Raw genomic sequence first — 12,386 nt, forward strand, 5'->3', positions numbered from 1 at the left:
CAGGGGGTTGGGGTGCAGGAGGGGGTGGAGGGCACAAGCTCTGGGAGGGAGTTTGGGTGTAGGAGGGGGCTCCAGGCTGGGGCAAAGTGTTGGGGTGCAGGCGGGGGTTCAGGGTGCAGGAGGGAGATATGAGGTGCTGGCTCCAGGAGGGGGCTAGGGGTTGGGGCGCAGGCTCCCACCAGGCAGCACTTACCGCAGGCGGCTCCCATTCAGTGGCATAGTGGGGCTAAGGCAGGCTCCCTCCCTGCCCCGGCCCCATGCTGCTCCCAGAAGGGGCCAACGCGCTGGTGGGGGCACCGGCCCCGCAGCTACCTTTTGCCACGATTCCCTGTTCCTGGCCAATGGGAGCTGCGGGGGCAGTGCTTGCAGGCAGGAGCAGTGTACGGAGACCCCTTCTCACCATGGGGGCATGCTGGCCACTTCCGGGAGTGACGTGGGGCCAGGGCAGGCAGGGAGCCTGCCTTAGCAGTAGCCCCACTGCACCACTGGACTTACAGCGGCTGGAGGTTGTGATCAGCTGGGAGAGTCTCCAGAATCAACAAGTCGATCATGATCGACCAGTTGGTGACCACTGTTCTAGCCAGTGACTCCTGAATTATATTGCAGAGGGACACCAGCAAATTCCCAGTCCCCAGAAATGTGCATCTTGTACTGCCCATCACTTTCCTGGACAATACAAGCTCATATAAATAAAGTACATAATTTATTAATAGAAAAGTATATGCACAATCTTGTTGTCCCAAATACTTCAATCCAAACACACTGGTTTGGATAAAATAGTAAAAGAAATTTATTAACTACAGAAAGATGGATTTTACATTATTACAACTAATGAGGCACAAAAATCAGAATCAGTTGCAAAGAAACAAAAGGTAAAACATAACTAATACTTAACTTAACAAGCTAAGTGAATTCAAAGCAAAGGACTCTCACCATAAGTTCCATCATTTTTACTGCCTGAATCTTTCAGTAAGGATCTCCCCCAGGGCTTGTCTACACTCACTGGAGGATTGATGCTATGGCAATCAATGCATCGGCAGTCAATTTAGCAGGTCTAGTGAAGACCTGCTAAATCAACTGCTGATCGCTCTCCCGTGGACTGCCCCACTGTAAGTAGATCTAAGCTACATCGATTTGAGTTACGCTATTCACGTAACTCAAACTGTGTAGCTTAGATTGACTTTTCCCTTTAGTATAGACAAGGCCTCAGTCCAGTGCAGATTCCTTTCTTCATCTGTGTTGTTGATGCCATTGGTAGAGAGAAGAGAGAGATGATTTGTACTTACTGCTTTCTCTTCTTAAAGCCCTCTCTTGTGCAAGAGTCTTCTCAGCTGGTAAGAATCGCCTCCAGCTGGGATTTAGGAGACAAAATGTCTGGGGAGGGGAGGAAGGAACTCTCAGCTGTTTTTGTCAAGCTGTAGATTTTTGCCCACACTCTCTTTCCTGCCAAAGAATGGCCATTTAACTACATAGTGGCCCATTTGACTTGGTTGACACCTAACTTTTTTGTCTGTGGGGAACTGGTTTGTCCTTGGAGCCCCCCCTCACCACCCCACCCCCAAACTTGGAACCTGTCTTAGTAATATCACACAATAGAACCGTACATCTTTACATACAATGTTGCCGCACATATTTCACCAGGATAATAATGATCGGCAAATTATGAGTTTACAAATTGTACTTCACAAGGCATACTCTGTACAAAACTTAACATAATTCTGAAAGCAGTGAACATAGGGGTAGAGACTGTCACACCCTCCTTACTAAATTATGGATATTTTCTGGTGGAAAATTGGCCTGCTTTTGTTTAAAGAAGTCTGCCTCATATTCTTACCTTACAGTACTGTCACCTATTTCCTTTTTTCTTTCCATTTACTCTTTTCTGGTACTGCAGAGTGTGCTTCCTTCCTGTGGCACAACTTAATTTTTCTATAGCCCCATTCACAAGACAAGCATATACTTATGCCAGAAACCTGTTTTGAAGTCTCAAGGGGGTTACTGTTTGACATCCATGGTTAAACATGGCTGAAAATTTTAGGGTAGACAGCCTTGTCCCGCTAATCAATGCTTAGAAACATGATGAAGGAAGAAAATGATTTATTTGCACCTTGTTTGGCTTTATGAAGTTGAATCATCCTTTATTTCAGGAGGAAGAACTGCGCAAAGGAGGAGATCCCAAATATGCTCATTTAAATATGGATCTGCATGTCTTCATTGAAGTCTTTGGACCACCTTGCGAGGCCTATGCTCTCATGGCTCATGCCATGGAAGAAGTCAAGAAGTTCCTTGTTCCGGTATGCAAACTTGTTTCTTGATGCTTTTTAGAATAGAGCCTTGGTTTTGGTGCCCTTCCCTGGGGAACATACAGTAGTTAACTTGTGTCCCGAAGGAAGAGATTTTAAACCACCAAGTTTAGGAAGTGGTGGTGTAGCCGTGTTGATCACAGGATATTAGAGGGACAAGGTGGGTGACGTAATACCTTTTATTGGATCAACATGCTTTCGAGCTTTCACGGAACTTTTTTTCAGGTCTGGGTACTTGATGTCACAGCTAAATACAAGGTGGAACAAATGGATTAGCATACATAGTTAACGTATTAGTTAACTGGCCGCTTCACTTTGAATGGCCTCTGATAATGTGTTAGATACTTGCACTAAACAATCTGTTCCGTCTTGTAATTTAGCTCTGATGCTGGAGCTCTGTATAAGCTTGAAAGGTTGTCTCTTTCACCAGCAGAAGCTGGTCCAGAAGATGTTACCTCACTCACCTTGTCAAGCTTAGGAAGAAGTTTCTTCTAGAGGCACGGTACTTCATAATTGCCACTTTGGGGTATCCTGTACCAACTTGGAAACATCTGTTACTGGCTGATATGACAGGATATTGGACTCGGTGGATGAAACTGGTCTGAGTTTGTATAGCAGCTCTTCTGTCTAGAGGAATCTTAACTGTGCCCTGTAGGGTAATAAAGATTTCTTGAATGGGTTCCATTCATCACTTGAAATTGCCTTGTAGAGACCTAGCAGGAAGAAGTCCTGGTAGCTCTTAAATCAGTGTTCTCACCACTTTTAATGGATTTAACATAGAGCAGCCTATTTCAGCCGATTCCCGGGCATGTTATATGAACACTTAATGCCATTTTTTTAATTTGGAGATGATTTTCATTGAGCTTTCAAGGCCCTTACATTCAACTTTATGGTATTGCTTTGTTTGGATGTAAAACAGTATAAATTTTGAATGCCATGTCTAATCAACTTCAGAATTTCAGGGAATGTTCTGGGTGTCAATAAGCAGAACCATGTGGATTTTGGTGAAAATCAGAAAAAAAAAAACAAGGGAGAAATGGGAGACACATGGAGCCCATGGCTTTTGGTTAGCAGAACCACAGCTTCAGCCACCTCTGTAATTCTCTGTAGATAAAAGAATTGATTGAGGGCAGAAAGTAACACATTCCAGCAGAACAATACCCCTGATTTGAGTTCTTCTCTTGTCCCAGTTGAGTTTAAAATGTTACCACCCCAAAGGAGAGAGAAGAAAAGAGAATAAGAGTGGTATGGCTGGGGTGGGGCAGAGTGATGGGCACACAGGGCTCCTGGCATTGTAGGGGCTGGGGTTTGCAACATGTCTGTGAAATAGAGGATGGAAGGGAGTGGCACATGAGGAGCTTGGAGAAGAGAATGGAGGTATGCCAGGAGCCCCTGATGTGTGCAATAAGCTTAGTTTACAGAAGCAGTGTTGCTGTGGCAGCTCTGGAATCCCGACAGGCAGGCTAGTATTGGTAACTTGATCTGTGTGCATGTCTGGGGAGGAAGTGGGTTGGAATGGCTGCTTCTGAGTTACCAGGATCTTCTGCTGATTCCCTAAGTTATATCCCCAGGGGAGATAAAAAGGCATGGAGCAGAGATGTGCTGTGTTCATGGGAATGTGAAAAGACAGCTCAGATTTGCAAATGGGCATTTACTCTTCATCAGGCTGCATCCAGCTCCTGTTTTTGTGTGGATGCAGTGATCAGTTTCCAGTGTGCCTTTGGGGGAGAGCATGGCATTTTCTGTCAAAAGCATTTGGCTGGCAGTGAACCCACATGTTTCAAAAGGGGACTGTAGATGCTTTGTGGCAGCTGCTGTAGCTTGAGGTGTGACTCATACAGTTTTCAGCAACTCATGTTCTAACATGTTAATTTTTGACACCTCAGAGCACAGGGTGGCTAGCTACTAGTGTCCCTTTTTTTCCTCAGGATATGATGGATGACATCTGCCAGGAGCAGTTTTTGGAGCTGTCCTATCTGAATGGGGTACCAGAACCAGCACGTGGTCGAGGGGTCCCTGTGCGAGGAAGAGGAGCAGCTCCCCCTCCTCCACCTGTTCCTAGGTAACTTTCAAAAGTAGTGATGCTGGAAGTGGGAACTCTTGTTGTTTTCGTAGGCTAGCAAACTGGTTAATCTTTTTTTTTCTTTTTGTGCCTGAACTCAGAATATTGGAACTTCCAGTGTTGCAGGGCTGCTTTTATTAAATTGGGAGTTATGGTCTTGTATGTGCTAGAAAAGGGGTAATAAGACTTTTAATGGGGGTTGGTGAATGTTTTGTAATCTGAATTGTATTAGCTTTAGAAAACCACCTTGCTGAAATTGCGTCTGATTTCTAGAACTACTTAAAGGGTAAAGTTGAAACATATAGCTCATTGGTTCATCATCCTCGGTCAGTGGGTCCTCCAGTGCACTGAGAATCTGCAGCTTGTGCGTAACTCCCATGAAAGCTTGATGTTGCTACTATCCTGACACTGATGCTTTGCTCAAAGCATTGGACTAAATCAGTGATGAAGCTATCCTACACAGTGCCAATATAGGTAGCATTTATCCCTGATGAAGGATTAAAAGAAAAGCCACTTGCTGGTGGCTAAATGTGTTTAGTACTCAAGGGTGGTTAGTCATCTTCTTATTGGACTTTGTGAGGCACCACGGTTCCCTTTCTGCCATAGCAAACCTTCTCGCCTGATCAACCTCTGCAGATCCACACCTTTTTAAGATACTTAGAAGTGGTGACTACTTGAGTATTCAGCTGTATTTTCCTTTGGTAATGTTTCATATTTGTAGTTTTTATGCAGCATTAAACTCTTACCAGAGTTGCATTATAATCCTGTTTATGCATCCAATTATCAATTTTATAGCACCCGTAGTGAATAACTGTTGATCTGTCAGTAAATTGTCTTAGATATTTAGAACATCATTGTGGCTTTTGCAGAGTGCAAAAATGGCTATTTCTAATCCTTTTTCTTCTTAGGGGGCGTGGTGTGGTTGGTCCTCCTCGTGGGGCCCTGGTGCGAGGAGCACCAGTGAGAGGTGCCATAGCTAGAGGAGCTACTGTGGCCCGTGGTGTACCCCCTCCTCCAGCAGTAAGGGGTGCTCCTGTACCAAGAGCTCGTGCAGCAGGCATTCAGAGAATACCGCTTCCTCCTCCACCTGCACCAGAAACTTACGAAGATTATGTAAGAAACCTTAATACATGCTCTTTCCAAGTAGCCAGCAGGCAGTTACTTACAGATCCTAGGGTCACATCTACACTGAAATTAAACTGTGACTGGCCTGTGCCAGCTTGCTCAGGCTAAGGGGCTGTTTAATTAGGTACTCTGGCTGGAGCACAAGTCCAAATATCTACACTGCAGTTAAACATTCCTGCAAGCCCGGGTTGGCTGGCACGGGCCTGCCATGGGTGTCTCATTGCAGTGTAGGCATACCCTAAATGTTGGGTATTAACAAAGCAATTGCAGTAATGGCCCTTGTTTAGTAGCAAACCCTAGTACTAGGCTGAATGGCTGAACTGAGAGGTGAGGTCATTGTTTTCTGTTAAGTTTCCATGTGCGCCATAATGAAACACTTTTTTGGAGGGTAATAATTACAATGCAACTGAAGTGTGGCCAAGATTATATTTTAACAAAAGTACTGGTGCCCAGCAGAAAACCAATCAAAACACTTCTGTGGAAAGCTGCTTGTAGAAGCAGGGAGTGCTGGAGTCTTCAGACCTTGTAACTGCGATAGGAACTTACTTTAATATGTGAATAAACTTGGTTAAAATGTTGTCACTACAGGCACATACCCCTGAATGTTTTCTTTGCTCAGCTAAGAATATTTGCTCTTGCAATTTTAAAGAGAGAAACAGCACAATGATTTGCTTTAGATGAGCACCGGAGTAAATATTTGAGGAACCATCAGAGTGGGATTTGTCTTATTCCACCCCACAAAAAATGCTTCCATCTCCTGCAAAACTTCCTTCAGTTTTCCATTGGCTCTGGTTAAAACTAGTGGGTTCTGTCTACCTATAAATCCTATGTTGGGGAACCCAGTTATGAGACTTCTGACATAACCTGGACATAATGCAGCCTTTACAGGACTCTGGCATGCCTTGTGAACATGATTAACGTTCTCACCTTCACTGACAAGACAAAGATTCCCCTGGGACATGCTAGGATATACAAGTTAATCTGAAAAGGACTGCCGAGTAAATTCAGTTTTGCTCTTCCTCTTAGTCAGAATGAATGACGCCCTCCACATGTATCCATCCTTATGTTATCTATTTCAGGGTTATGACGATACATATGCGGAGCAGAGTTATGAGGGATATGAAGGCTACTACAGCCAGGGCCAAGGGTAAGTTTGTCATTTTTCAGTCCCCTTTAATCCCATTTCTGAGAGAGAATTCTGCATGACTTTTTACAGAATTTTCAGGTAAAATTAAACGTTTCCAATATTTTAATAAAATTGAGACCGGTTGTGCCTTGTTCTGTTGGCTTCTAATGTGTTTGAATCAAGCAGCCCGTGTGGGAAGGTACATTTCAGAAAGTTCCAACTAGCCTTTAGCTCTGTCTTTAAAAGGAGTGGTCATACATACCCAAGGTAGTAGGGAGGTTTTGGGTGTCCTAATTCAAGCACTACAAAGTCTTGAATTATTCTTGAGGAGCTCATGAATTTGAATGCTCCAGCTCTTGGGGTTTGTGAATTGAAATGTTTTCACCTCTACACAACTAACTTAAACATATCCTGTCTTTCTCTTTCAGGGACACGGAATATTATGATTATGGACATGGGGAGGCACAAGAATCCTATGAAGCTTATGGTATGTCTGGACACACTGCTTATGTGACAGGGAGAGAAGGGGCTATAATTCAGTTGGGAATTGCTTGAAGTTTATCAGATCTTTTTTTGCTTTAAATTTTCTGTCTTAAAGTAAGAAAATGCTGATGGTATAGTTCCAAAAAGTAACCGGGGGGCCTTCATGGGGAAAAATATTTACATTCCAGAGATAACACAGGTCTACATGACAGTCAGACTAAGGTCATACATCATGGCTTTGTTAGGCTCATATCTAGTTTGACTCTTGCAGAGGTGACCTTACCTAAAGTCCTGCAGTAGAATGCCATGTCGGAGTTCTTGCCACCGTGCACCCCCCACTTTTTTCTTCTCAGAAGTGGGGTACTTCTCAGCATCGGTCAGTTTTGTGCATGGAATGCTCCACAACTGGAGGTCTGAATTCCCACCTACAATGTTGCTTTTACAGCAGTTTGGCTTGCAGGGATTATATTTTGTTGAGTTGGATGAATGCATAGCTCCGGCTGCTTCCTTGTAATCCTCAAAACCCTTCCAGATGAGACTGACTCTGCAATAAATACTTGCTTGAAAGATGGATTTTAATCTAGCATTAAGTCTTCTCTTTAACTCGATAGAGCTCTGTAGCAACTGTGTATATGGCCTATGTTTGGCTAATGAAAATACTCAATTTGTAATTTCCCAAAATCTGCACTGGTCATTTAGAACAAGATGTCTTATCTGACTAATGCTGTTATTTAAACCATATATAGGAGACAATACTTAGAGAAGCCATAGTAAAAAATTTTTTTTTTATTATTGCATTGCATTATGAAGAATTTAGGTGGATTGAGTAAATGGAGGCAATTCTGGCATGCTAATTGTGAATTGCACTGCCATGTATCAAAGAGCGAGATTTCTTGTCTTCTGCTCAGAACAGCAGAAGTTGAAAGTGCTGCAAAAGCAGTGCAGTCAGCCACTTGATATATTGGAAGCAGTTTCAGCAACCTCTACAGTCAGTGAAGGTACAGAATTAGTTCCAGTGAGAATCCCATTAAATACTCCTGCTGGGGCTTGGGACTCAAGCACCTTTAAGGGGAGAAAGGTGACTAGCATGGGGTATGAGAGTTTTTCGGGGCTCAGAGAAGCAGAGGGAGGCCTCTAGCTGTCCCATGATGAAGCATATGAAATGTTAAGATGGCATTACACCTCCTGCTTCGGGAGCGAACAGAATGTGAGGCTTAACTTTGTGGTGGCACACTGGTCCATATTTACGTTGTATAGAGTTTAAATTCAACTGCCTAACCAAAGATTTTATCAGTCTGCGTTAAATGCGAATAGACACTTGCTGTCAGTAATGCTGGATATCTTTCATGCTTCCATTTAGAATGGCTGTTAAATGCCTTCTTTTGTTGCCTGTGTTCGTCATGCAACACACAGAGGCTTTTGTGTTTCTACTTGGTAAGAGAGCAGTGCTGTTGTCTGAGATCTGAAGGCCAAACACTGCTTGTACACTCGGCATGAAGTTGCCACAGTTAATCTGTTTATCCGCAGTAATTTCTTTTGGCCTCTGCTTTCATAAAAACAAAATTAGAAAAATAAATTGTGCAGCCAGTGTGGAGGCGACTTTAAGGAAAATCAAAATGCATTTCATGATGGTGAAATGGAGTGTTACGCTTGCCTCTCAGTGCATATTTATTCCTCTGAAACCGGTGACGTGTGGAGAGAGTGGCAGATGTGCAAAATAAGAATATTGCAAGCACAAGCCATAATAAAAGCTGAGCTTGGATATTTGGGACTTGAGCTAGCTCTAGGAGAATGGGATTTGAACTTTGCTTGTTTCAATGGTTAGTTATATGGCAAAAGGATTTTGAGAGTATTCAGCTATCCTACTGAAAGCTTTTTACCATAATCAGTTACACATGTTGGTGCAGATACTTTAGGGAGTAGTAAAATTCTGATCTCAGGAGGCAGGCATTGAAAGTGCTGAGGCATCTTCTAGAATGTAATCCCGAAGTAGTCACTGTCTCATCCCTCTGCTACTAACTGGCAGAAAACACTATTGTATCTCTGGGTTCAGTATGAGACTGCCATCCCAGAGCGGTGGTAGTGATTTTAGTCATTTGGCAGGCTTGTGCAAGGAGACTTCCTTGCTTGTGTTTTTCTCCTTTTTAAAAATAATTCTTGTGTAGCAGTATCCTGCACAACTGAGTCAGTTTATAGATTATAAAATGCTGCCTGCTTACAGACTGAAAGAGCTTTAATGCCTGTGACCTTAGGTGAGGCTGACTGCCAACACTGCTTCAGGAATTAGAGTCCATTTCAGATCTACTGAAATTAATTGGTGGTTGTTCATAGATGAAAGGTTTCAGGTTTGTTCAAGTATGAGCCTAGTGGGGGTATCCTATCTGAAGACTTCCAAAGGGGTTCCCATACAAGTTACCTTTATTAAATGCTTGCAAAGTTAGAAAAGGAGTACTTGTGGCACCTTAGAGACTAACAAATTTGAGCATAAGCTTTCGTCGAAAACTTATGCTCAAATAAATTTGTTAGTCCCTAAGGTGCCACAAGTACTCCTTTTCTTTTTGTGAATACAGACTAACACGGCTGCTACTCAGAAACCTGCATAGTTAGAGATGTTCTTGGTAGAGATTTTATATTTGTGGAACTTGAAGCTATGTGACGCTGGGGTCTTGTAAATAAACATTAGTCTTACAGAAGCTTAAAGGGGTGGCCTTGAAAGGCCTGTGAGCCAATAGAGTTGTAGCAATATTAATGTCACTGGTCTTCACAAAGTCCTGATATCAAAACTGGAGGCAGGTGTTCTGATTGGTACACGGTGCAGTCATGCTGCTGCCCTTGTGTGCATGCATCTCACATGATTAGTGTGCTGTGCACTTTGATGTTTATTGCTCTCTCTTTTGCAGGCCAAGATGACTGGAATGGAACAAGGCCCTCCCTGAAGGCCCCACCAGCTAGGCCAGTGAAGGGGGCCTACAGAGAGCACCCTTACGGACGCTATTAAAAACATGAGGGAAAAATATCAGTTATGAGCAAACAGTTGTTACTGATTCTTGTATCTCCCAGGATTCCTGTTGCTTTACCCACATCAGACAAGTAATTGTCTAACTGTTTTTCTTCGTGGCCCCCTTTTCTCCCACTCCATCCTCACCTTGCATTCTGGCTTCTGTACGTAGTATTTTAAAATGAGTTAAATAGATTTAGAAGACCAACTTTAATTTTTTTAAGTGTGTAGATTGCTTTTCTTTGTTGTTTAGATATAAACACAACTGTACTTTTTTTAATAAAAGTTGAGTTAAAAAAAGTTAGTTTCAAAAGTGACATGCTTGCTTAACAGTTATGAAATTAAGGTTTTGTTAACCTTTAAGTTTGGTTTTTAAGATACCCGTAAAAGTTGTAGTTGCAGAATCCCAAAAGTAGGCTACATTTCAAAATTCAGGACTGTTTTTAAGAATTAAAATCATAATGTAACGGTAGTGACTGCCACCGTTTAAAAGTAAGCTCAGATGTCAAACTTTCCTTAAAAGCAGATTGCTGATGAATCTTAAGTTTAAATTTTAATACAAAGATCCTTATAACAAATAAAATAGTTTTTTTTTAAAGTTAATTGATTTAAAAAAAATTAGGTTTGTAAAATTGACTTTTATGTGGGTTTTGAAATCTAGCCCCGAACACGCGGTGTTGAGAGATGCTTGGGAAGCAGATTTTCCAGTGTAAAGGGGTTCTTAGCTTGGTTCTATGCGGAGAACTTTTAAGAGAAGAACAAATTTAAACTACTACACAGCTCTGTCTAATTGCCCAGGGTTTGAAATTAGAGAGTATTAAATGGATATTAGGTTTGCATTCTGTAAAACTACAGATTTCTCGTTTTAGGATATTTGGGGCAAATAATACAGTGCGAGTTTAAAATTGGCAAAGGTGTCAATATTTAGCAATCCCGGTGACTCGTTCAAGTGTGTCTCAACACTAGCTTTATATAAAAAGGGACACTGCAGCTGAAAAAATGAGAAATTTCACTTTGTACATAGGTTAAAGTCCTAATTGGATTTGTACGCTGTCCTCCCACTTTGTTCTTGAAGATTAAATGCTACGTGTGTAAAGTCTGCCTAAATAGGTAGCTAAAACTTGTCAAAATGTCTGCAGCAGTTTGTCAATAAAGTTTAGTCCTTTTTTAATCAAAGTAAATGTGATGAATTGTCATTTTTTTTGGTTGAGCAATAAAATAGCTTTTCTCTTTCAAATAAACTTAAATTAATGCTAAAGTTAATGGTCTTTTTTAAAATATGGAGACATTTTAAAAATGGTGTTTTTCTGTAACCTTTACAAAAAGCTATCAAGCTGGTGAGTGAGCTTAATATAAAAAGGAGGAAAAAAACTTTTTTTTTTTTTCACCCCCTGGAAGTTGTTGAAAGCAGTTTGAACCAGTACTAAAGCAGAAATCTGACTTCTGCAAAACTGCAAGTGGAAGGAGTGTTTATGGGCTGGACGGAATTAGTTTATTGATTCAGATTTCAGATAGCCTCAGCGTTCTGCAGACTCCAGATGGAGTCTGAAATGGCTGGTTTAAAAGTAGAATGACAAAATGAAGATTGACAAATCCAAGACCTAGCTACCAACAGGAGGAAAAAAGAAGCTTTATTTTGTTTTTGAACACAACTAACCCTTGTCTAAAGGTGATGCCTACCTGCTTTAAGGTGGCCTGCATTTGGGAAGCCAGTTACAAACCCACAATTGTTTTGAGAAGGGGGCAGGTGATTGCTTTTAATATCCTTCTGGGAAAGCATAATAGGTTAAAGTAAAATGCTGCTTAAAGAAACTTGAGGTGGTTTGTTGTATTGCCCTTCTCTGCAAAATATAAATCTGACATCATAGGGGGGAGAAATAAACTGCTCGGGGGTGAAAAATGTGCTAGAACATTAGGAACCAAACTGCCTGTAGCAGTGCATGATTGAGCGGAATACTTTAAAACAAAAAGTTGTATTTGTAGATTGTTATTAAAATGTAAATAACAATTTTCAACAATGGTTTGGAGTCAGCTTTCAGGGCATAATGTCTTGCTTGATGAAAAGATCACCCTATACCCCCCTTTTAAAGGAAAATTATCGCAGGAGAATAAGGATGTGTAAAGCTAACATGCATCGCAAAAAACAAAAGGTAACCTAAATGTCTGCTTTTAATAGCACATTTCTCTTTTACATAAACTGTGACGGCAACTTGCATAAACTTTATTGAAACAATTCTTCAAATGTTAATGTAAAATTTGAAAAAAAAAATGTTTAAAAGTAGATGTTTT

General features: G+C 41.6%; 1 protein-coding gene across 2 annotated transcripts in view; it reads left to right on the forward strand.

Annotated features, from left to right (window-relative positions):
• The window catches only part of KHDRBS1 (KH RNA binding domain containing, signal transduction associated 1), a 29,819-nt gene that overhangs the window by 12,124 nt on the left and 5,309 nt on the right, over positions 1-12,386 (forward strand). For both annotated transcript variants that reach the window (XM_073317564.2, XM_073317563.2), the window contains exons 4-9: positions 2,148-2,294; positions 4,232-4,365; positions 5,274-5,478; positions 6,570-6,637; positions 7,045-7,103; positions 10,000-12,247. In XM_073317564.2, coding sequence (XP_073173665.1) covers positions 2,148-2,294; positions 4,232-4,365; positions 5,274-5,478; positions 6,570-6,637; positions 7,045-7,103; positions 10,000-10,097 — 711 coding nt within the window. In that variant the 3' untranslated portion in view covers positions 10,098-12,247. The remainder of the gene's footprint in view (positions 1-2,147; positions 2,295-4,231; positions 4,366-5,273; positions 5,479-6,569; positions 6,638-7,044; positions 7,104-9,999; positions 12,248-12,386) is intronic.

This window comes from Lepidochelys kempii, chromosome 19 (assembly GCF_965140285.1).
Source record: "Lepidochelys kempii isolate rLepKem1 chromosome 19, rLepKem1.hap1, whole genome shotgun sequence".
NCBI lineage: Eukaryota > Metazoa > Chordata > Testudines > Cheloniidae > Lepidochelys > Lepidochelys kempii.